The sequence below is a fragment of the Bos indicus x Bos taurus genome, chromosome 11 (genome assembly GCF_003369695.1).
Source record: "Bos indicus x Bos taurus breed Angus x Brahman F1 hybrid chromosome 11, Bos_hybrid_MaternalHap_v2.0, whole genome shotgun sequence".
In the NCBI taxonomy this organism is placed as follows: domain Eukaryota; kingdom Metazoa; phylum Chordata; class Mammalia; order Artiodactyla; family Bovidae; genus Bos; species Bos indicus x Bos taurus.
Window position 1 is genome coordinate 72,550,185 of NC_040086.1, and position 24,925 is coordinate 72,575,109.

The following is a 24,925-nucleotide window of genomic DNA, read 5'->3' on the forward strand; positions in this document are numbered from 1 at the left end:
GAGGCAGACAGAATGATGCAGGGGCTTATGAGGAAAACAGGCTGGGGTGATACAGAGATCTTTACTCTGGGCATCCAGAGGGTTGTATCTGCAACTTGCTATGTGAATTTGGGCAAGTCACTCACCTCTATGGGTGTTTGGATGACTGCTAATGTCTCCTTTCACACTTTTATTGAGGACTCTGGGATTTTGGAGGGTGGTAGGTCACTTCTGTATTTTCTTCCTTCTTGGAAAGGTGTAAGAAGTTCAGGTTCTCTCATGAGCCCCCTGCTTGAATTCACAATCTAAGGATTCCCAGGCCATGTGGTGAGCCTTAGGAGCCTGTGTCCTGCTGAGAACAGGCTGGAAGCTGGGGAGAAAGGAGAACAGGTTTTCCATCCTACCTTCACTAGCTAATCAATCACCTGGTCTCTTGTTGTCTTAGAGCCACAAGGATTCCAGGGACCTGCAGTGAGAGAACGGGCACCTGTGAGCCCATAACAGCCTCCAGGAGGGCCTGTGCACACAACTGTGACACGTGGTCTGGGTTGGTCAGGGATCCCGGCACCAGGGAGCAGAGGCTTGCAGTAGCATCCTGGAGCAAGAGGCCCTCTCCTTCTCGGGAGATTTTGCCAGGGGGAAGAGACAAATCTTGGCTGCTTAGCATCCCCAAGATACAAGGCCTGGGCTGGGTTCTTGAAACAGAGAAAAAATTGGCAAAAAATCCAAGGGCATGGGAATCAGAGAGGCTCCACTAAATTCATACATTCAAGTCACAAGACCATGGTGAGTCACTGACACCCCGAGCCTTAGGCTCCTTTGCTGAGAAATGGGGATAATAATGCTCATCCTGAAGGGCTGGTGAAAGAATTGAATGAGGGACTGCAAATGAAATATATGTGTGTTAGTCGCTCAGTCGTGTCTGACTCTTTGCGACCCCATGGACTGCAGCCCACCAGGCTCCTCTGTCCATGGGATTTTCCAGGCAAGAATACTGGAGTGGGTTGCCATTTCCTTCTCCAATGAAATGTATACAGCTTGCCAAAGAGGAGTTATTAAGAGATGGCTGCCGTTGTTAATGTTGCTGTTGCTGCTGTTAATAATGATAAATAGATAAATAAATAAAGAGGCAGAGTGAGGCTTCCCAGATGGTGCTTGTGGTAAAAGAACTCATCTGCCAATCCAGGAGACACAAGGGACATGGGTTTGATACACGGGTGGGGAAGATCCCCTGGAGGAGGGCATGGCAACCCACTCTGGTATTCTTGTTTGGAGAATCCCATGGACAGGGGAGCCTGGTGGGCTACAGTCCATAGGGTCACAAAGAGTTGGACACGACTGAAGCTTGCCAAAGAGTAGTTAATAAGTGGTGGCTGGCATTATTATTGTTGCTGTTGGTGCTGTAAATAATAATAATATTAACAAAGAAGCAGTCTGCGCAAGTGGGAGGAGTAGGGGCCTTGGAGTCAGTTTTGGCTACCCCACTCCCATCACCTCTTTGGTTTCTTCTCACTAGAAAAAGGGGGTGGCACCAGCTGATCTCAAGGTCCCTTCCTGCTCTGACAGCCTCTGGGCTATGAATAGATGAGGCTGGGGCCCCGGAGGAGTCTAATGACTCAACAGCTAGAGAGGTTAAGCTTTCCCAGAAAAGTGTTTCCGTTTGCGTTTGATGAACTTAGGGCCCAACAAAGGAAGGGTTTCCTGTCTGGAAGACTAGGGATGAAGGAGCTGGAGGAACCCTTGCAGTTCCTGGAGGCTGTGACTAACCAGGTGAATGACTAACTCAGACCCTGCTGACCTTCAACCAATCAGGGCTGCTCATGACCACCCTACGAGCTGGCATCACTAAACATGTCTTGGCCATGCCAGTCCCAGCTGGCTCTGGGTTTCACGGCATATGGAGGCAGAGGAAGCAGCCAAGAAACTGGCAGGGGAAGGAACACTGGGCTTTGAATCAGAAGTCCCAGCTTCTTGCTCTAACTCCACTGCTCACCAGCTGCGTGACTTTGGGGGAGTCCTTTCCCCTTCCTGAGCCTCTATGCCTTCATCTACACTAAGGGATCTAACTACCTGCCCTGGAAACTTCCCTGAGCTATGAAGGCTGAGACTTAAGAGATGAGATGAGAGCACATTGTGAACACTAACACAATGAATGAATGAATGAGAAATTTTGTCGTCATTCTATTCCAGTAGGATTCCTGGTCCCCCAGGAGACCTATTTGGGTCCCCAATGTGGTCAAGTGGACACAGACTGCTGCCTTTGGGTTTTGAGTCAAGATCAGTCTGATGTAGGGCCCTTTCCAACCATCTGATCACAGCCCACAGAGAATTTTATTAGACCTGAGCCCATACGGATAGCTTCCAGCCAGGTGGCATAGCCAGAGTGAGAGGTGACAAAAAGCCAGGAATCATTGGGTGGGGCAGAGTGGGCAGTGCCAGTCTGGGGCCCCCACAGAATTAGGGTGGTGCTCTGATGCTCTCTCCTCTTGCCAAGAACCTTATAAATAAATAATCACCACAACCACACTGTCTGCCTCTGCCCCCAGCTTTTAGCATCTTTCTTGGTGAGGACTACAAGCACTTTGGAGAATGGCAGGAACGGGAGAGGAGGAAGGATGATGCCCTCTCATGTCTGCACACCTTAAACCCATCAAGAGCATTCTGTGAGTGTTCCTGTGTATTACTGGGTACTGTGCTGGCACTAAGAGCAAAAAGATGGGAACCACAGGGCCCTACCAACATGGAGGTTAATTACACCTCCTGTGGTTAAAGAGACGAAATACTCCTGAAATGTAAATAGCCATGCAAAGCAGCCTACACTGTGTCACTCAGGTCTTCCTGACAGCAAGTCCTGCAGTCGTCCAGAGCAGTGGCCTGGGATCCTCTGGAAGACTTCAAGGAGGAGGTGGGGTTTGAACTGGACCTGGAAGGTTAGCTTAGACAAGATAAATAGAAGACAGAGGAAAAGGCAAACCATACAGGCACACTTCAGGTATTCTCAGGGGACAGGTGGGCTGCAGTGAAGAGATCATGTCAGTAAGAAGTGAGAAATTAAGTTGGACATAGAAATTGGAGCCAAGCATGAGGTCCTTAAAATTTGGGATAAGGAGCATGGGATTATGGATTGCAGGGGAAGCAGGGGGCCATTGAGGGCTTCTGAGAAGGGAATCAGTATGGTCACAGCTGTGCTTTGGGGAAATTCTTTCTGGTAGCATTATCTTTGTGAGCTTGTCCTGAGGGAGAATGAGGCTGGAGGTAAGGAGGTCAGTGGGAAGTTACTGTGGGGCTGGGGACCAGGGTACTGAGAAAGATGGAGGCATACACCAAGGGTGAGATATATGGAGAGAGAAGGGGGTGATTTAAGGATGTTCAACGCTCCTGAAACCCTGGCAGATGACTGGGAGGTGGGAGAGGGGAAGAAACCCCAAACCAAACCCAGTCTGGTCCTTCCCAGGAAAGCAGGCTCCTCTTTGGGCAGACCAGAGTCTGACCAACCTGCCCCAAATTCCCAGCATCAGCAGGAAGCAGAAGTGCCCCCACTTGGGCCACATTCACTCCTGGGGTCCTTTCCTTCATCTTCCAGAAACCATGTAGCATAGATCCCTGTGGTCTCCAGACAGCAGCGGAATCTCAGGGCAATCCTGCAGTGGACAAACTGCAGGCACAGCGTCCAGTACTGCTTTTTACCCCTCTCCACTCCTGTTGACTCCCAGGAAAACACTGCCATCTTGTTATGGGCCATGCCAAATGGCAATGAGCCCCTGGGAGCTCAGCCAAGGTTAGGAGGGGGACCAGGGAGAGAAGCAGGAATGAGAAAGACAGAGGAAACAGCTCCTGGAAGCATCCCAATGAGCTCTGGGGGAAGGTGGACTGGGAGGAGCCCTTGAGATCATTTCAGCCAACCCCTTGTTGTCTGGAGGTGAACTTGAGACAGGCAGGGGAAGGGACCTGCCCAAGGTCATATAGTGGGAAAAGTGATAGAGCTGAGCTGGAATTGTAGTCTTGGGGGTAGACACGGTGTTCATTCCTGTTTGAACACTTGAACAGCACATCAAGGGCCTCACTGGAGATTCTTTCCTGGATATCCGCTTGTGTGTGTACCTGTGTGTGCACCTGTGCCTATATTGTGAGAGAGCCTGAGTGTGTGTGGCCTCTTACACCATGGTCCGCCCTGGCTGGAAGAAGGGAACTGGGGCCATTCCTATGAGGTGACTGTTTTCCTGGGACAGCAGTAAAGAAGGCAGACAGGGTTGGATCTGGCTTCCAGCACCAGTTCTGCTGCCCTAAGAAAATTAAAGGCACTGGCTGGCAAAGCCTAAACTCCTGGAGCTGGGCACACACCCGTGGACACACACACACACACACCCCAAGCAGTACTCATAGCCACAGTTATGGAGTATTTCAGACACCCGAGTGGCCCGCTGTGCCTCGGAGTGCCAAGTACCTGCACCCAAACGTCTCCCTAGAGCCCCAGCCGGTGTGGACACTCTGGGGTCCGAGATCCCATGTGCAGAAACACGGTGGAGCCCAGCGCTCCCCACCACTCACACTCGGCGCCCTGCTCCAGGGCCCGACCCGGCCACACCCCTCCTCCTCAGCCTCCGCCGGCCGTTCCTGCCCCTCTCACACACTTCAGAGTCCCCTGGGGCCCTCTCGCAGCCTGGCAGGGACAAGTTAGGGCTGGCCCTGCCGGAGAGTCAAGTCCGGAGCCAGGATTCGACGCCTCCCCCGAGCCTTGTCCCCGCGGAGCAGACACGCCAGGCTGAACTCGGGTTTCTGAGAGCGCGGGGTTCTGCGCCTAGACCCTCTCCGGGGGGAATTCCCCAGCCCCAGTCGGCTCCGGACTCGCCCAGAACCTGGCGCCCAGCCCCTTGGTCCCCGCCCCCCGCCCGGCGAGTAGTTACCGATGGTGGTGATGACGGTGATGGCGAAGTAGAAGGAGCCGGCGAAGCGCCACTGCACGCCGGCCTTGTGCGGCTTGAGGCGCAGCACGACGCGCTCGAGCTCCTCGTAGCCGCCCTGGCTGAGGTTGTAGCGCGCTCGCAGCTCCTGCTGCCGCAGCTCCAGCCGCTGCCGCTCGATCATCTCAGGCTCCGACTCGAGCGCGTCGAAGACCGCGGCGCCCACCAGCAGGTAGGTGAAGGTGCACACGATGAGCGCCAGCGTGCGCACGTTCTGCCGCTTCATCGTCCCGCCCGGGCCGCCGCCGGCCCCCCGGCGCCCCCGGCCCGCGCCCCGGCCCCGGCCGCCGCTGCTGCTGCCCCGGAGGCGGCCTGGGGCATGGCTGCGCTCGCCGCTCCGCGCGCCGGGCACCCACTCCGCGCGCCCCGGGGCGGCCGCCGCCAACGCCGCCGCTGCCGCCGCGGAGCTGTCCCTTCAGCACCACCCACCGCCCTCCTCCGCCCGGCCCCGCTCCCGCCCCCCGCCCCCCGCCCGCAGGCCGCCTCCTCCCGCCAGCCCTCCCGCCCAGCCAAATAAGGACTGGGGAGACGCGCCGAGGGAGGGAGGAGGGGGGCTGGCGGAGGGGGAGGGGAGGGGGAGCGAGCGGGAGAGCCACGGAGAGACCGGGCAGGACAGAGAGAGAGAGAGCGCGCGGGCGAGAGGGAAGAGACCCAGAGAAAGATAAGTAGACAGACAAACGCATATAACTACAGAGGAAGAGAGAGGAAAAAGAGGCAGAGGGGGGTGTGACGGACAAGGAGATGAAACCAGAGGGAGGCTCAGAGACACAGAAAAAGAGGAGGCAGGCAGAAAAATACAGAGTGAGAGAGGTACAGAGGGAGAGAAGAGAGGTACAGAGGGAAAGACGGAAACGGAAAGAGCGGCAAATGGGAGAGAGACCTGGATAGCTGGAGATGAACTGATGCCACAGAAAAGGAAAAGGAAGGGAAGGGGAAAGGAACCGGGTAGATCAAGCCCTTACCCCACCCCAGTCCCATCCCTCCACCAAAGTCACAACAGGGATTAGCTGGACTGGACCCCGGGCCTTGCGGTGCTGCCCTCCACTATGTGGATGAGGAAACGGAGACCAGAGAGGTCCGGTGACGTGTGAGGGCACACGGTGAGTTGGCGTCAGCACTTGGACTCAGCCAAGCTTTCCCGCCTCCCAGGCCAGAGGCCCTCCCCTGTGCCAAGCTGCTGGCTGTCTTAGAAACAGAAGGGCACAGCTGTAGACCAGGGCACGCATGGGCCAACACCCAAGGGAAAGCCCTGCTCTCGTGAAATGTGTCCCTTCCTGGGTTAGCACAGCGCCTGGAACTGGATGAGGAAGCACATGCTGGTAGCCTGGGATAGTGGCACCCAGTCCCAGGTGCCCTGTTCCGCTCCCCAGGGGCCTTCAGGGACAGGCTTGACATCTAAGGCCTCTGTCCTGCACCAGCTGACCAGGCTGGGCTCGGGCTGGGCTGCCAGGGATGGCACTGGACACCACCATGGGGCATCCCCACAGAACTGGGATCTAGCTGGAATAGGACAGGTAAGGGGCCCAGAGCAGAAGGTTCCTTGACCACCTGGAGGAGGAGCCAAGAGACCTCCTCCTATGCCTTAGATTTTTCATTTGTCAACATGGTGCAGTGGCGGTGAGGAGCGAAGGATCTGGGACCCGGGCGAGGCGTCACTGCCCCTCTCAGAGTCTCGCTTCCTTATCTCCTCGATGAGGTGTCACAGCAGATGATCCCAAGCCTGCTTAGCTCCAGACAACTCCAGACTTGGATGGGCTGAGTGAGCAGAATGATTGGAATGCAAATTCCGCTGCCAAGGAGGGTCAAAAAGTCTTTCACAGGACCCTGGCATGGGCCACGAGGAGAGACATGGGAGAGGCCCCAGGGCCCTTGACTCAGGGTGGGTTCAGGAGGCAGCCAGCCACAAGCGGGAGTACCATCAACCCACATCCTGGGCTGACTGTCACTGTGGGTCACTCACTACACTGCTTCTCCCAGGAAGGCCACACACCTATCCCTTCCTTCCTCCATTCATTCAACTAGTATGTATCAAGCATCTGCTGTGTATCAGATGAAGCTTGTTACATTCATTATCTCTAGTCTTTACCACAATCCTGAAAGGAAGAAATAGTTCTGTCCATTTTATAGATGAGGAAACTGAGGCCAAAGGCAGTGCAGAGAATCCCCCAAGGGCATGCAGCTGGGAAGAGCCTTCCTTCTGCCTCCCAAGCCCATGTTCTTCTCCATAACTCTTCAAGCCTCATTTTTTCCCCCACTGTAAATGGGATAGCTACTTATACTACCTTTTGAACAGATTGTTGTAAGGGATCAAAGAGGCTGACATGCATGCAAATCAGACAGTATGAGGCTGTATAACTTCTCCCCTAAGACTTGGGTCTCTGACCAGAGCCTGGTAGGAGGGCCCTATTGACTGGACTTTGTCCCCTGCACCTCCCCTCAAAGTTCTTTGGGTTGTATCAGGTTCTTTGATCTGCCACAAACTTTCTGGTCCTGCCCCTTTGGCCCTGAACTCAGCCTATTGCAGAATTTCCCTCTTGGCATCTTCTGGCTCTTTGGAAGAAAAGTACTGCCTTTCCTGGCTTCCCAGGGGTGGAGGCACAAGTTAGGTTCTACGTAACTAACCACCCCAGAAGCCAGTTCCCCCTAAGCCAGTCTAGAGGAGCAAGTGGTTCACCAGGTCTGGTTTTCAGTGTGAAAGGCTAGGTGTCCACGGTCTGTTCACCTCTGGCTGCCAGGCCAGACTGCTGTGCAGAGGAAAGGTGATGTTATAGGGAAAGAGCTTTGGAAAAGGGGAAAAGCTCTCTTTAGGGGCAAGGCATTTATTATTAATTATGATGAAGCTTGTTCTCACAGTACTTCAGAACCGGAAAGACCTTTAGAGATCATCTAGCCCAACCTTCTCATGTTACAGATGAGGAAACTGAGGTCACGTAGTGAGTATGGGGTCCAGGATATCTGTGCCATGGCTGGGGTTTTTCCTGCTACCTCCCATTATGCTTGAGACAGGACTCCTGCCAACAGAGGAACCCAGTGCCCCTGGAGCCCAGGAGGGCAGCCTAGGTCTCCTCCTCCTGCCCTTCCTCCCTTCCCTCTTTTAAGGAGTGGGGACCAGCTAAAGTTTCTGAGTAACCCTCCAGGACCTACAGGCAGGAGTCCCTTGGGCCAGCCCTCGACCTGGGTGTGATTGGGCCTAAGGCCTCAATGCCTAGCCCATTCCCTTCTGTCCAGGACTCCCAAGACTGATCTGTCTGTACCTCCAACCCCCTGACAAATTTGTGCCACCCTCTGCTGAAGGTCAAGTGTCAGAAAGCACCTCTGTCAATCCAGTCTGTTGTAGAGGATAAAAACCGCTCAGCTATGGCTTCTCTACTTTCTTGCATTTTTTTTTTTTCAATCCGTTGGTGACTCTGGTGGAGGAATCTTTGGGCCAGCAAGAGAGATTTTTTAATATCCTTTAAATTTATACTGGTCAGTCTTCTGTACAAGGATTTTCTGAAATCCTGTCCAGTACAGAGAACACAGGGTGGAGAGCTGAGAGACCTGGGCTGGGGTCCTGGCTCTGCCACCTGCTTGCTTGTGGGCCCGTCACTCATCCCAGGGCGTCTGTTTGCACAGCCATAAATGGAGGGGTTTGGATCAGGGCATGTCTGTTCCCTTCATTTATAACGTCCCATGACCTTCCTGGCCTGCTTCTGCTTCCCTAGTTCTTCCCAGAATCAGATGAAAAGAGGGTACAGCCACTGCTTTTAAGACTTTACTTTGTGAGGAAAAGGACAGTCAAAGTTAGGATGAATGGCACAAAATTTAGTTATCATTAGTTGCTGCGTATTATTATATACTAAATATCACACACATACTATTTTCCTTTTTTTTTTAATTGGGGTATAGTTGATTTATAATGTGACAGTTTGCAGGTTTTCACAGCAAAGTGCATCAGTAATACATATACATATAACCACCTTTTTTAGATTCTTTTCTGTTATAGGCTCTTACAGAGTACTGAGTAGAGTTTCCTGTGCTTATTTTCCAGATTTATATTCTACCCCATTCCTAAGCTCTAGGCACATCCAAAGATGCTTTTCTTTTTTAAAAAGGGGGCGTCACCTTATTACTTTTTAAAGTGTAGCATTTATTTATATTTTGGCTGCGCTGTGTCTTAGCTGCGGCACGCGGGCTCTTCGTTGTGGTGTGCGGGTCTCTCTCTAGTGGAGGTATTCAAGCTCAATAGCTGCAGTGTGTGGGTTTAGTTGCCCCACGGCATGTGGGACTTTAGGTGCCTGACCAGGGATCAAACCTGCGTCCCCTGCGTTGGAAGGCAGATTCTTAACCACTGGACCACCAGGGAGGTCCTCCATTTCCAAGTACTTATATGCTTCACTCTTGGTTCACATGGCTCCGATCAGCTGGGATGCTGGTACCTCCTTGTCCCCTCTATTATCTATCTGTTGAACTCCTATTCAGGCTTCAAGACCCAACTCAAAGGCCATACTCTGAACGAACCGTTCCCCAGTTGCCTCCAGTCAGAACCACTGGCTCCTTTGTGCTTTCGCAGGATCCTATGTAAGCTTCAACTAAGTAGACATTGTCTTCATCTCTGTCTCATTATCTTCCTTGGGGCGGGGGGCGGGGAGTTGTACTCACACTACAACTCCCGGAATGGGAGCACTGTACTTTACACATCAGAGTCTCCCCACATGTGGACTCAGTACGAAGTGAAGGGCTTAAAGCATCCTTGCTTGCTGGGATAGAAACTGGCAGTGAGGCCAGGGACATAGACTGCAGAGTCTATGGGCAGAAAAGCCCGGGTAATCTGCTTCTGTGACTCTTTCCACACTGATATTTCAAAGACTGGAGCGAGCCCTGCCTGGCTTAGAGGAAGAGGATAAAGATAAATTTGAGAGTCTGGAAGCCCCAGGAAGCATGTAGGGAGGGGGCTGAACTGGGAACCCAGGTCCAGGAACTTAGTCCCAGTGATGCCCCCTACTACCAACTAGCTGGCAGACTCGAGAGAGTCACTTTGTCTTTCTGTGCCTCAGTTTCCTTTTCTATAGGATTAAAGTGTTGACTATCTTGAGAAGGCTCTTCCCACTCTGACCTTCTATGATGCTAATGACAGGTCTAGCCCTGTGATTAACAATGCTCATTCTAAAAGGTAGAGAAGGAAATGACAACCCCCTCTAGTATTCTTGCCTGGAGAGTTCCATGGACAGAGGAGCCTGGTAGGCTACAGTCCATGGGGTCGTAAAGATCTGGACATGACTTAGCAACTAACACTTTCACTTTCAAAGGGTTGGGAATGTGGTCTGAAGGATGAGGGGCCCAGAGCCCTCTCTTTCACTTTCTAGACCCCCTTCATTGACCAGTTTGGCTGGAGGACTGTGCAGTGGGTGCTGAGGAAGAGGGAGAAGGGGCAGACCCCTAGTCAGACAAACTGGGGTTCAAATCCTGGTGCTATCAATTACTACCTGGACCAGAGCCTGCCATGAAGTTCTGGCTGGACCAGGCCTAAGCTCTGCAGGGCAGGGATTGATTGGCCTTAGTCCTCTGCATGCTCCACAGTGCTTGGTATAGCCCCTGGCACAGACGGAGCTCTGGAGACACTCCTCCAGCCATCCAAGTGGCCCTGGTGGGGCTAGGTGGGTTGGCAGGGCCTGGAGTCCATGGTCCACTGTAGGAAGGGGTGTCCGGAGCCATCTCAACATCAAGCTGGGGCAGGAGGGTGGAGGAGTGGTGCTGAGAAGGGGGAGGAGGAACCTGGGGACCCAGGAGCAGCGGGAGGTGGCTGACACGGAGAGTTGCCCCAGGGATCCTGGCCCCTGAGGGCAGGTTGATGGGATTCAGGGCACCCAGGGTAGGACCGAGGTGTTTCTTGGTGTGCCTCTGTAGGGAGAGACATGAAGGATTAGTCTGGATTTACAGAGCATTACCAGTCCCAGTGCAGCCGGCTTGCGTTTGTCAAGAAACACTATTTGTTTAACATCTCAAGCCCAAACCAAACACAAAAGGCAGCTGCTCACAGAGGAGAGGCTCTGGGAGCTGTTAGGGGGAGAGTGCTACCCCTGGAGGTGGACACCTGGCTCTGTTCTCAGTCCTGTCCCAGTGGGCTTGGTGGCCAGCTCAGACATAGAGCCGGGTGTCCTGCTTATAGAGTGAGAACCAGCCAGTTTTCATGCCGATGCTGTGGGGACGGGCTTGCTCCCTCAGTTAGCAGAAAGTCTCAGTCCAAAGTCGACACCCACGCACTGGACAGATCCCAGTCTCTGGAGACAACCTTCTTGGTGGTCTCCCTCTTTCACTCAGAATATCACGCAGAGATGAATATCCTCCTGTGTGTCCTTAGGGAATTTCCACTGGGACACATACTCAGAAGTGTCACGGTGCTTGTGCCCACTGCAGGCCCGAAACACCACCAAGCTGTCCTCTATGTGGCTGTCTTGGTTTTCACCCTCCCCGGCAGTGCATGAGTTGGCCTGCTTAGTCCTCACCGATGCCAGTATGATTCACTTTTCTGTTTTTGCTGCTTGTATGTTTCACTGTTTTGATTTTTTTTTAAACTAATCTCCCCCTTTCTCTCCCTTTCCCTTCTCCTTTTAACATCTCACCTCCCCTACATTACTAGGGTCTTAGGCAGGCCAGCAGGTGATGAGAGAGTGTGATCTGGGAGAAAACCAGCTTCTGTTCTCCAGCCTGGTGTGTGTGTGTGTGTCTAAAGGAGGCTGTGAGCCTGAGACTTTCAATTTCAGGCCTGGTCTCCTTTTCCCTCCTTCTTCTATTTGCCAGCCCTTGTCATTTTCCCCTCCACTCTCATTCTCCTCTCTGTTTGGCCAAGTCTTATAGAACAATTAAAACTAGAGGAAACCTTAGCCTGGACAGTGCTGATAAGGAAACTGAGGCCTGGCAAGGGGAGCTGTACCTCCAGACCTCACAGCTTGCCGGGCCAGGGCCGGGACTCGAGCCCAACTCTCCTGACCCGCAAGCCTTTAGCGGCAAGGCAAGTGCCCTAGACTCTCTCCCTTCCCATCGTTAGAATTAAGTCCCCTAAGCCTGTCCTCAGTAGAGATTCTGGAGTGGCCATGACCTGTATCTCTGACAAACCTGAATTCTCTGTTGCTGCTAAGGAAAAAAGTAAGCCTGGAGATCTAGTCAACAGCCTCACAAATCTTAAAATCCTCTTTTGCAGGTTTATGGCTTATGAGAAGCAAGCAGAGGCAGCCTGTTCTCAGCACCAAACACAATAATTATAACAGCACTTGCAATGATTAATCAGCCAGTGACTATTGAGTGGAGTCCGTGAGCATGCATGGCAATGTGTGTGTGTGTGTGTGTGTTCATCCAGGTGGGGGAGAGGGCAATGGAGGTGACTGTTTCCAGCGAGCAGGTTTTAGATGTCAGCCCCAGTGGAGGGGCTGGGTTGCCAACTTGACGCTCCTTGGGTAGAGAGTCATGATCTGCCTGGGGCTGCAGCTGTTTCTCCTGGGAGAGGAGTCCCATTTCCTGTGGTCCTGACTCAGCTGGGCTGAGCTGGGCTCCTCACCGTACTGGGAGAAAGGAACTGATGACCAGAAGCAGGTTCTAGGCTGGTCAGCCAGATTAACGAGAGGCTTTACCTGCATGATGTATACAGCAAAACCAAGGAACTTGGGATGTTCGGCCTGGAAAAAAGATGCAGAGGACATGTGAGCTGTCACATGGAGGAGGAATTAGCTTTGTTCTGGGTGGCCTAGGAGGGGCCAATGATCTGTGTGGAAATGCTCCAGTGAAAGAGCTTTCGGCTCAAAATAGATGGAACATTCTCTATATCTCTGCAGAAGCAATGGGCTGCCCAGATGCAATGAGCTCCTGGTCAATGAAGGTATGCAGGGATGGTCTGATTTATCCTTTGGGTTCAGAGTTGTTTTTTTTTAATCTTTTTCTCCTTCCAGTTTTTTGAGGTAAAATTGACGTATACCACTACGTAAGTGTGAGTTGTACACTATAATGATTTGACTTACATATATCATGAAATGATTACCACATTAAGTGTAGTGAGCATGCATCATCTCATATAGATACAAAATAAAAGAAAAAAAATTTTTTTCCTTGTGATGAGAACTCTTAGGATTTACTCTCTTAACAACTTTTGTATATAACATATAGCAGTGTCCATCATTTATCATGTTGCATACTGTATCCTGGTACTTATTTATCTTGTAACTGAGAATTTGTACCATTTGACTGCCTTCATCTGATACCTCCTCCCTCCACCCCCTGCCTCTGGTAGCCACAAATCTGATCTCTTTTTCTATGATTTTGTTTGTAAAGTATAATTGACCAGTGACACTATGTTAGTTACTGGTGTACAACGGTGATTTTTCTATACATTACAAAATGATCACCACAATAAGTCTAGTTACCATCTGTCACCAAAGATATTACATTATTATGACTATGTTCCACACACTGTACATTTCATACCCATGACTCACTTATTTTGTAACTGGAAGGATGCACCTCTTAATCTTCCTCACCTATTTGGGTTTGAGGCTATTTCAGAAGACTCCAAGGAGCTAGTACAGTGCTGGCTCATGGTAGGCCTGCAAGAGATGCTTTGTCACCTGATTGCTGACAGTACTGAGTTTGGGGGCTGGACTAGATGCACTTCGTAGTTCATTCATGGAACATTTCCTCTGTGCCAGGCCCTTTGACACTGCTGGAAAGGCTACAATTCCCTGGCCCCAGGAAGGGTTGGACCTGGGGTTCTTGTTGAGTCTTCACAGCACTGCTTTCTCTCAGCTCCCCTGCCCATCCCCAGCCCAAGTCCCCTCCACATATACCTGCATCATGCAGAGGCCCAACACTTACAGGTAGGAGTAAGGGCCTAGAGGCCCTAGGGCTCCAGCAAGGGAAATGAGCCTCTGGCAGGCTAATTACTGGGGACTGATTCTATTAAGCAGATAGCTCGCTCTAGGCAAAGCAATTACATCTAATCAGCCCCTTGCAGCAGTCCAAAGGGACAGCCGTTTGAGCCAGACACACGCATGAGTAGGAACATCAAAGCAGCCGGAGGCTCAGGCCTGGGCTTTGTCTCAGGCCAAGGGCTGCTCAGAAAGTGGTCCCCTGGCCCCTTCCGGGGGCTGCCCAGATCTCAGGCTGCTATGTTGCTACAGCTCCACGAAGCAGCCCTGAATGGAGACTCAATGACCCATACTGATACTCGGCTCTGCCACCAAGGACCTGAGTATCACTGGAGAGTTTGCTTCTCTGTCCCAAGACTCAGTTTCCTTATCTGTCAGATGAGAAGGATGGACCAGGAAGGATCTAGTCCAAGTCTGAAACTGGAGTTCATCTCGATATTGATCTGTATATTTAGAAATGTCCTAAAAGGGAAGATCTAACACTGTGTTCTTATTTAAAAAAAAAAAAAATAATAATAAATGGATAAAGAGGCAGGAGGAAACTTTTGGAGGTGATGGATATGTTTATAACATAGATTGTCCTGATGGTTTCATAGATGTATGTACACTTATCTCCAAATGCAACAAGTTGTATACATTAAATATGTACAGCTTTTGTGTATGTCAGTAATATCTCAATGAAATGGTTTTAACTAAAAAACAACCCAAAGATGTTAGTCTATCTAGTCTACCTGGTTTGGATTCTAGTCCAGGCTAAAATGAGTTGACCACTAGAAGAGAATTTTTAAAATCCTCAAACATGGAAATATATGCTGCAGGGTCTAATTATTCAGGCTTTCTTTTTTAAAAGCTGAAATAATGTATTTTTTAAAGACATTACAAATGCCCTCCTGGAACTTTTTGCCTCTAGAAATTCAATGAAATATGTGTACCCTAAAAACCAGACAAGATTTTTTTTGACAGTGAATCTGGCTTCCAGACTCTTTGAGGAAGCTGGGTCATGTCAGTGGGGTAAGGAAAGGGAGAAGAGGTCCCTGGAAGTGAGGGGGTGATAAACAAGATGGAGACAGGAGGGTCCCTGGGCTGACAGCGTCTATTCTACCTGCGCTGGTTCCTTTCCCTGAGGAAGAACTCCCTGCGAGATACCTGGATGCTGTCAGAATGCTGAGGGGGAATTTTTTTTTATGTATTTAAAATTTTTTTTAAATTTTATATTGGCATATAGTTGATTATGCCAGGCTTCCCTGGTGGATCAGATGGTAAAGAATCCACCTGCAATGTGGGAAACCTGGGTTCAGTCCCTGGGTTGGGAAGATGCCCTGGAGGAGGGCATGGAAACCCATTCCGGTATTCTTGCTTGGAGAATCCCCAGGGACAGAGGAGCCTGGTGGGCTACAGTCCACGGGGTCGCACAGAGTTGGCCAACTGACAACTAAGTGCAGCACAGCACGTAGTTGACGGACGATGTGTTAGTTACAGGTGCACAGCAAAGCGATTCAGTTATGCACACACATGGATCTAGTCTGTTTCAAATTATTTTCCCATTTAGGTGATTTCAGAATATTGAGCTGAATTCCCTGTGCTATACAGTAGGTCCTTGTTGGTTATTGCATGTGCCAATCCCAAACTCCCAATTTATCCCACGATCCTTCCCCTTTGGTAACCATAAGTCCGTATCTGTTTCTGTTTTGTAGATAAGTTCATTTGTATAACTTTTTTTTAGATTCCACATATAAGTGATATCATATGATATTTGTACTTCTCTGTCTGACTTATTTCACTTAGTATGATAATCTCCAGGTCCATCCATATCACTGCAAATGGCATTATTTCATTCTTTTTAATGGCTGAGTAATATTCCATTGTGTATATAAATCACATCTTCTTGTCCATTCATCTGTCAATAGACATTTAAGTTGTTTCCGTGACTTGGCTATTGTGAATAGTGCTGCTATGAACAGAGGGGTGCTTATATCTTTTTGAACCATGTTTTTATCTGGATATATGCCCAGGAGTGGAATTGCTGTATCATATGGTTCCTATATTTTTAGTTTTTAAAGGAATCGCCATACTGTTCTCCATACTGGCTGTACCAATTTACATTCCCACCAACAGTGTAGAAGGGTTCCCTTTTTTTCCACACTCTCTCCAAGAATGTTGAGGAAGAATTTAAACATCAGTCCCTCCCAGCACTAACATTCTAGGATCCTGGGTTGGTACTAAGCAACTGATGTGATCCAAACTCAACATGTGGGCAGCCTAGTGGGGAGGACCAGGATGCAGGAGAGCTTTGCAGTGACCAGCTGTGACACCTGGGCAAGCCATGGCCCTTCTTTGAGCCTCAGCTTCCTCCTCTACAGCACAGGAAAATGAGGGCCATCTCCATGTAGGCTCTTTCACATAGTGGTTGGGGGACTCCAAGTGAGATGATGAATGTGAAACTGAAAGTAATTAATTAATTCTATTAAAAGGTGAGAATGTAAACCAAGAAGCTTCTGTATACCAAAGGAAACTATCAGTAAAATGAAAAGGCAACCTATGAAATAAGAGAAGATATTTGCAAATATTTGCAGAGATATTTGCATATATCTGGTAAGGGGTTAAGGTCCAAAATATATAAAAAACCACACAACTCAATAGAAAAAGGCTAAAGCATTCAGTTAAAATATGGGCAGAGGATCTGAATAGACATTTTTTCCAAAGGAGGTATACAAAGAACCAGCAAGTACATGAGAAGATGTTTAACATCACTAATCACCAGGGAAACTCAAATCAAACCCTTAATGAGCTACCACCTCACACCTGCTAGAATGACTATTATCGAAAAGACAAGAGATGACAAGTGATGATAAGAATGTAGAGAAAAGGGAACTCTCTTGCACCGCTGGTGGGAATGTAAATTGGTGCAGCCATTATGGAAAAAACAGTATGGAGGTGCCTCAAAAACATTAAAATAGAACTTCCATGTGATGCAGCAATTCTACTTCTGCATATTAATCTTGAGGAAATAGAATCATTATCTCAAACAGTATCTGCACCCCCACTTTCATTGTAGCATTATTTACAACAGCCAAGATTTGGAAACAACCTAAGCATCCATCAGTGGATAAAAGGATAAAGAAAATGTGGTATATATACAATATAAAAAAGATATAAAATAGAAGAAAATTCTGCCATTTACAGTAATTTAGATAGACCATGAGGGCATTATGCTAAGTGCAATAAGCCAGACAGTGAAATGCAAATACCATATGACCTCACTTTTATGTAGAATCTTACAATAACTGAACTCACAAGTACAGAGAGCAGATTGGTGTTTATCCAAGGCAGAGGGTGGCACGTAGGCTCAGTGGGTGAAATGGTCAGAGGGTAGAAACTTCCAGTTGTAACATGAGTCCTGGGGGTATAATGTACATCATGGTGACTATAGTTAACAACCCTCTAATGTAGATTTGGAAGTTGTTAAGCGAGGAGATCTTAAAAGTTCTCATAACAAGGAAAAAAATTATAAGTATGTGTGGTGGATGGATGTCAACTAAACTTACTGTGGCAATCATTTAATAATATATACATACATCAAATCATTAGATGTAATATATATATGTCAATTATATCTCAATTTAAAAAAAGAAAAAAGATAAGAATGTTATTATTAACAACAGCTGGAACCCAGGTCTCCCTCTCTAATCCGGCCCTTCTCTCTGTTTTGATTTTCATGACTGTAGCTTGAGAGCAGGATGGCCTTGCTGGAGCAGACCGTGGGGACCACCTGACTTCCAGCTTTCCCTAGCCTGGGTGATCTCGGATGGCCAGCGCCCATGTAATCAGACCAAAGCCTTGGTCTGTCATTGAAAAGAAGTCTTGGCACTGACGCAACCAGTGGCCTTGCTGGGCCAAGCATAGCCTTTTGGTGTTTGTTGCGGGGAGGAGAAACAGCCTTGATTCAGATGTGGCTTGAGGACAGCTGGTTTCCCTGGATCAGACTGGCAGGAAAGAGGAGGGAGGTGGGATATAGGGGGTGGGGGCACCAAGCTGTCCTGGACTGACCTGCTCATCAGCACCCCCATTAGTCACTTGCCAGGAGGGAGGCTACAAGGAAGAACCATGTTATTCCCCATATTATTCTGAGAATGGTGGGAAGGAAGGCTGGACTGGAAGGCTGTTGGAAAGCCTGGAGTGGCAGCCTAAGAAATCTGCATGGCTGGATGGAGGCAGAGGAGGAATGTGACATGTGCTGGGGCAGGGTTATTCCCTGAAGAGATCACAGCCCTCAGAGCCAAGCCTGCATCCCTCGGTGTGGGCTCCTGTCTTGTGTGATCTTCCCAGTCTGCCTCTCTGGTCTCATCCCCCTTGCTCTGCTTAGGGCTCTTTGCACCAGCCATTCTGTAATCTTCACAGTCCCTCCAAATGTTCCAGGCTCTTTCTTCCCTTTCTGCCGGAAATGCACATTGTGCCAGCTATAGATATGATCATACTTAATGTTGCCCTTGGAGTGGCAGCATTCCCATTTTACAGATGAAAAAACTGAGGCTCACAACAAAGCAAATGGGCTAAGCTCTTACAGGTAAATAGACAACAGATTCAGTATTCAACCCAGATCAGTTTGACTCCAAATTCTGTGCTTTCCCTCTTTTGCCACACTCCCTCGCCAGAAAACGATTGAGTGAAGAGCTAGGCAGCAACAGGGCAATAGAACAAAAGGTGCTATCTACACAGAGACTGGCCCATGGCTGGAGCTTACAAATACTGTTTGAGTGAATGAATGAGGAGCTCGGAGAGGAAGGCTGTAGGCGGGGCCAGGACTCAGCACCTGGGCTTGTCCCTGGTGGGACAGATGCTTGACTTTGAGTAGGAAACAGGGCAGAACTGTGGATGAAGCCAAGCGGCACCAGCTTGCCAAGGAGCTGGGAGAAAAAAACGGCCATGAACGAGCTGGACTCGGTGACCGATCCCAGATGGAGAGGAAAGAGGAGGCCAAGTTGTCCATGGCCCAACCTTAGCATGGTGCCCCAGCACCCAGTCCAGGCAGGGGCTTAGAAGGGTCTCCACAGCTATGCACATATTGAAGGATGCCTTTGAGGCTTTGATCTAGGTGTCTGGGAGAACAGCCACGTCTCCAGCGCATGGAACAATCTGAAGGGGAAGGGACCATCCCACCCCTGGGTGGAGGTTGGTCCTGGTACTGGGTCACTGTGGGCAGGCACAGGTGGGTTCCTGGGCTCTGCGCTGTGTGGATGTCAGGTGACACAGGGATGGCATCGTCCGGTGATCCATGGAAACCACAGCATGTCAGGGAGCTGCAGATCAGCGAGGAGGCAGCGCTTAGGTGGAAGGGCACCGAGACGTCGCGGAGATGGAAAAAGTGATGTCGTTAAGGAACAATGTGGCCAAAGGAATGAGCTGTAATTTGCTGGATCCAAAAGGACAAACGAGAAAACGGCTGCCAGAGGCCCAGGAGTGTCTGATGATGGCCTGACACGGTCCTGGGGGAGGGACTGAGCCCCAGCCCAAGGCCAGAAGGGAGTCACCCCATAAGCTCTGTGGACCTTTTCTGTCCCCCTAATACCTTGCCAAGCAAACCCTCCAGTCTATTAATAAAGGCTTGATGAATTGAGTCAGGACAAACCTCCTGGCCAAAGAACTCTACCCTCTTTGAATGGAGTGGATCTAAGGAGGCAGCTATGAGGAAGAGGAGAGACCATAGGTTCTTTTTGTTGTTGTTGTTAAATAATTTTTATTTAGTTTTGGCTGTGCAGGGTCTTCGTTGCTGCATGCAGCTTTCTCTAGTTGCGGCCAGTGGGGCTGCTCTCTAGTTGTGAGGGCTTCTTGTTGCAGTGGCTTCTCTTGTGGAGCAGGGGCTCGAGAGCACAGGTTCAGTCGTTGTGGTGCACGGGCTCAGTTGCCATGAAGCATGTGGGATCCTCCCAGACCAGGGCTCGAACAAGTGTCTCCTGCAGTACCAGGCAGATTCTTAACCACTGGGCCACCAGGGAAGTCCAAGAGCATAGGTTCTGAGGTCAGCATGCCTGAGTGGGTTTCTACTTTTTTACTCTAGTCAAGTTGAGAACCTAATTCGCCTTGGGTGGGGCTACAGCTCACCTGCTACACTGTGGGGCCCAGTCTTCCACAGAAGGGTGTTCTCTCCTGCAAGTCTGGGGCCAGGGAACTTCAGGGTCTGATGGACTGGGATTCCAAGAGGTGACTGACCTCCAGGGACTTCACTGGGCCATACGAATGGCCACACCAAGGCCTCTGTCCACCCATCAATGGTGAACCCAGACATATGCTCTCCTGTTTGCCCCAAAACTCAGTTTGAAGAGCATATCCAGTATATGTGTGGTCCCATTGTCATCTCCATTTTTTCAAGGAAGCAGGATATCTCCAAGATCCACCTAGATGGTAAGTGGGGGAAGTGGGACTCCTGGGTGGCCCCCCACAACACAGTACTATCTGTACATCTTCCTTCTCTCTCTGCACACACCTGTAAAGTCTCCCCCAGGGCCTGTCATTGTCCTCAGCTGCCAGGTCAGTTCTCCTGAACTCCTTCAACAATAAGTCCCACTTCTTATCTCCTGTATCTGAGCCCTTTCACTCCCAGGCTGGACCAATCTCCAAAAGATTGGGAGAGGGCTGCAGAAAGGGAAGCCTGACACCCCTGTATGGAGAGGGAAACACGGCACAGAGCTGGCCTGAGCCAAGGTCAGGCTCCAAGCTTTCTTGTCCTCAGGTCTGGCGAGAGCTGCAGAGAAAGGCAACAGGCAGAGAAACACTGTTCTGTTTTCTTAAGCTCCCAGCTGGGTCTGAGAACACCAAATCCTCTTTGAGAAAACAGAAAGGGGATTAAAAAAAATCAAGATATTAACCTTTTGAAATTGGACACCCCCCTCCATATAGAGATTAATTTCTCTCCTAAGCGGTTTTTTCATTTCTGTAAACATGTTGATTCATGCCGGCATCATGGCCAGCCTGGATTATGGATGGATGGAGAGACAGATGACCTCATCTCAGCCCTGTGCGTACCCAGGTGTATGTGTGTGCACATGCACACACGCACACACACACCTGGAATAGCAGAGAGCCCTGGACAAGGAGTCGCAGATATTGGGCTTTATTTCCAGCTCTGCTGCTGAACCTCAGATTCTCATCTGTAAAAGGGATGCTTGGACCAGCCAGGTTTCTCAGATTCCTTACCAGCTCACTCTCTGGCTCTGCCTGGCAGTGTAGGTTGCCCCCTCCACCCTCACCCCACCCCGCCCTCGGCTTCTCAAGGGCCCTGCATGTTTCTCCCAGGATTTCTCAGATAGCTTTCAGGCCTGAACAGCAAGCACAGGCAGGGCGGGGGAGGGGAAGCATGCACTTTGGTTCTGTGTGGGGCCAGAGCAGCTTTTATGGTTACTTCAGCTCTGCTATAAATGCAAAGTCACCTGTAAAACACCCAGCACGTGATCTGAGAACATGGTTGGTGCTTCTCCAAGTCGATTCCTTCCCTTTCTGCTTCCTCTTTTTAGTTTACCTGGGTGCTCACACCCATCTGAGGCCTGGTTCCTTTCATCAGCCTCATCCGCTGGAGAAGCCACATTTTTTCCTAATTTTAGGTTCCCCTCGGCATGTGTCACGTGGCTCCAGGATGAACTAGAGAATGGTTCCCATTGCTTTTATGATGAAGAGCTGGCTCCTCGGCATGGCCTGCAGGGGGCTCTTGTGGATCCGCACTCCTAACCTCCAGGCTGGCCTGGCAGTCCTGCCGCTCTGGGCTTTGGGAGCCTCTTTCATATCCCATCCTGTCATGCTGCTTCCTCCATGGCTCCACGTGAACTCTGTCTCCGCCCAGGTTGACCCCTGTGTCCACCTGGTGCACACACCTGCTCTTCTGATGGTCCTGCCTCCAGGAAGTCCTCCTTGACCCCAGGGAGGTTACATCCCTTCTGCTGTGGTCCTCTGTTCCCCTTTCCTTCCAATGACAAAACATCATCATAATGAAAAGACCGGTTGTACCTAAAGCATCAGATGTCTACCTTCCTCACTGGGCCATAAATGCCAGGAGGGCAGGGACAGGCCAAGTGTCTGTTTGATTCAACACTGCTCAGTGTCTGGGCTCCACAGTAAATGAATGAGTCCAACTGAGTCTAAAATCACTCTCTTTAAACTCAGCTTAGAACCTTCTATGAGGTCCAGGCAGAACATTTCCTAAAATAGCTTCACTCTTCTCTTCTCTAACTCTGACCTCCACTAAAGGTTTTCTCTTTTCCCTACTGATGCCACAGATTCTCAAAACCTCAATTTCTTTTTAAATATACTTCCGACCTGCCTACACCAACAGCCCAACCAAGCAACAGTTTTCGTATCCACATTTCAGTTCCTTCCACCTTCCGGCAAGCCCAATCATTTCCAAACCTTGGTTGTGTTCTGATTCTTGAGGCTGCAGCCAGCTGTGGTTATTCTCAACTCTTGCTGTCACGGGGGAGGAGGGTAGATGTGGGCTAGCCCTGACTCAGCGAGGACCGGGAGAGAGGCGCTGAGTGTCCTCAAGGGCCTTGGGTAGGGCTGGGCCACTGAAGTGGTCTGGTTCTGGCTGGAGCAGAGGTTATGTGAATCCCTGTTAGACAGTCCTTTTGGCCAGTGTTCCTCAAAGGATGCTCATAGAACAATGGTGTCTTGAGATGTTTTGCAAAAGAAAAATCCTGTGCTCCAACACATTTGGGAAATTCTGAGCATCATTCAGAGTTAGTTCTTGTTTGCAAGCTTCAGATGCTAACTCTGCTAATTTAAGCTTAAATGGGATTTCTTCTAAGAATCTTGGGTAGCTCACAGAATCTCCTGTGGGGTCAGAAAACCAAGGTCGGAGGCAGAGCAGCCAGGAACAATGCCCAAAGTCATATTGTAGCACTGGCCCCAGGAAGACCCCATGGTTGCTGATGCCAAACTTGTGCTTTATACTGCAGCTTGTGCCACCGGCTCTACCAACACTGGAAGCTGCTTCTAGAACTGCCATCACTGTAGCCTCTGGGAACAGATTGTAACTGCTGCCACCACTGCTGCCATCACCCCCATCAGAGAGGCATCTGCACAGTCCCTGCTTCCTGGCATCACGGTCTAGGGGTGGAGTGAGGTCACGTGCCTGCACCGTAGCTCGAGAGGCTGGGATGCTGTGAGTTCCATATTTCACTTTCTGCTTCTGTACTGGGAAGCAGCCTCTGCTTGAGCACGCAGGGGGAATCCTCGAACATAGGAAGGGAGGGCAGATGCTGATTGGTCCAAAATGACCACTGTTCTCTACACTGTGGGCCCTGGCCACCTACCTCAGGAGTGTGCTGTGCTCTGCAGGGTCTGCCATTCTTAATACGATTGACATTTGGACTGGGCACTTCCTTGTGGTGGGCTTTCCTGGGCATTGCAGGATGTTGAGCAGCATCCAGGCCTCTACTCACTAGATGCCAGTAGCATCCCTCCAGTGGTGACAGCTAAAAGCATCTAAATACATTGTCATAGGTCCCCTGGGGAATGAATTTGCCCCCGGCTGAGAACAACTGCTCTAGGATATGTGCAGGAAACTTGTAATATGTTTGAAGAAGCAGGATTGATTTAACCTGATTTCCCAAACTTATTTGACTATGGAAACTTTTTTTTTCTAACTCCCTTTGATTCTGTCTCATAGAACTTACTTCTTTGGGAAATGCTGAGTTGATAACTGGGGGCCTCATTCTACATGTTTCATGGAGGTTGGAGGATTGCTTGTGGCCACACCTGGTTGAGGTCCAGCTTCGTGAGGACCCACTCTCTGGGGAGTTAGTTGTGACTCTCGGACACATCCCAGCGTCCAGCAAGGAGCTTGCAGAATGCCATTCACCACAGAGTCAGTCTTTTCCTCTTGGATGTGAACCTGCCCTGCAGACACAATACTTCTCTGACCCCCAGGCACACTGCCCTAGGGACACACCTCCACCTGTGGCAGCCCCCTGGAACCCCTGCACTGTTCGACAAAGGTCTCTCCAGATTCAGGCTCAAACATGGCTGGTCTCCAACATGCTGGCCCAGCCTCCCTGCACGTCTGCTGTATCCCCACATGTCCGCTAGGTCAAGGCCCACGGAATGCCCTGGATACACGGCCAAGTCTGCCCCAACCCAGGAAATACCCCACCACCATGCTGCAGGATGGGCTTCGCAGGCCCTTGCAGAGAGAGGCCACCACTCACTGGCCTTACCTTTGGGGAAGAGATTTTGGAGCTGCTGCTGCCAGGCTGGAAAAGGAGTGAAGGGAAGCATGTGTCCTTGGCAACTCAGGTGTCCATTCTGGAGACTTCTGTGATCCACAGTTTCTGCATGTGGATGGCTCCTCTCCTGTGTGCAGCTCACATTTGGAGCTCATTCACGTGGCTTAGAGTATCTCTCACTGACCTTGGCTCTTCACCTTGGAAACCTGGGGCTTTGGAAGTATAAGAGTGTCAGGGTTAGACAAAACTGTGTTTGATCTTGGTTACGGCTTAATGGTAGAATGATCTTGGCCAGGTCACCCTTCTTTTGGAGCTTTAATTTCATCATCTATGTAGATTTTTAAAAAGCACTTTATCTGCTCCTACATTTGATCATTCTGGATTCTAGGCCCTAACAGGTGGCTCCTGGGTGAGTCTCACTGAAGCCTTCCTGAGGGTTTAGGGGCTCAGGTTCTGGATTCCAGGATGCATCTTCATGGGGCAGGGGAGACAACGGGGATGAAAAACAAAGGCTTGAAAATGCCTTGGATCCCAACCAGCCAGAGGATGCGCGAATGGAAAATTCCTGCTGTGTGTCAGAGGCCCACCTGGCCCGGGTGACAGCCAGCGAGCCAGACACACAGGCCCCACGGCGGCATGTTTAGACAGCAGTTTTCCTGCCCTGGTAGAAGTTCACCCTGCCCCCCACCAACGCTCATCCTGGGGAGTGGGGAGGGGCACGGGTCCTCACTCAGGCCCAGGAAAGCTTCTTGTGTCTTCATATCTGAGCAGGGGCTGGGGAGCGGTCGTGGGAGCTGTGATAGGAAGAACAAGCAGCGGGAGGCCTGGGTTTGGCCACCGTCTGCCATGAGCCCATCTCTGCGACTCAATCTAAGCCTCA

At 50.3% G+C, this 24,925-nt stretch overlaps 2 protein-coding genes across 2 annotated transcripts in view; one reads left to right on the forward strand and one right to left on the reverse strand.

Annotated features, from left to right (window-relative positions):
- KCNK3 (potassium two pore domain channel subfamily K member 3) overlaps positions 1-5,226 on the reverse strand; it is a 38,929-nt gene extending 33,703 nt beyond the window's left edge. The window contains exon 1 of the mRNA XM_027555881.1: positions 4,884-5,226. Coding sequence (XP_027411682.1) covers positions 4,884-5,166 — 283 coding nt within the window. The 5' untranslated portion in view covers positions 5,167-5,226. The remainder of the gene's footprint in view (positions 1-4,883) is intronic.
- Positions 5,028-24,925, forward strand: part of CIB4 (calcium and integrin binding family member 4) — a 103,716-nt gene continuing 83,818 nt past the window's right edge. The window contains exon 1 of the mRNA XM_027555883.1: positions 5,028-5,112. The gene's annotated coding sequence lies outside the window, so the exon portion shown is untranslated. The remainder of the gene's footprint in view (positions 5,113-24,925) is intronic.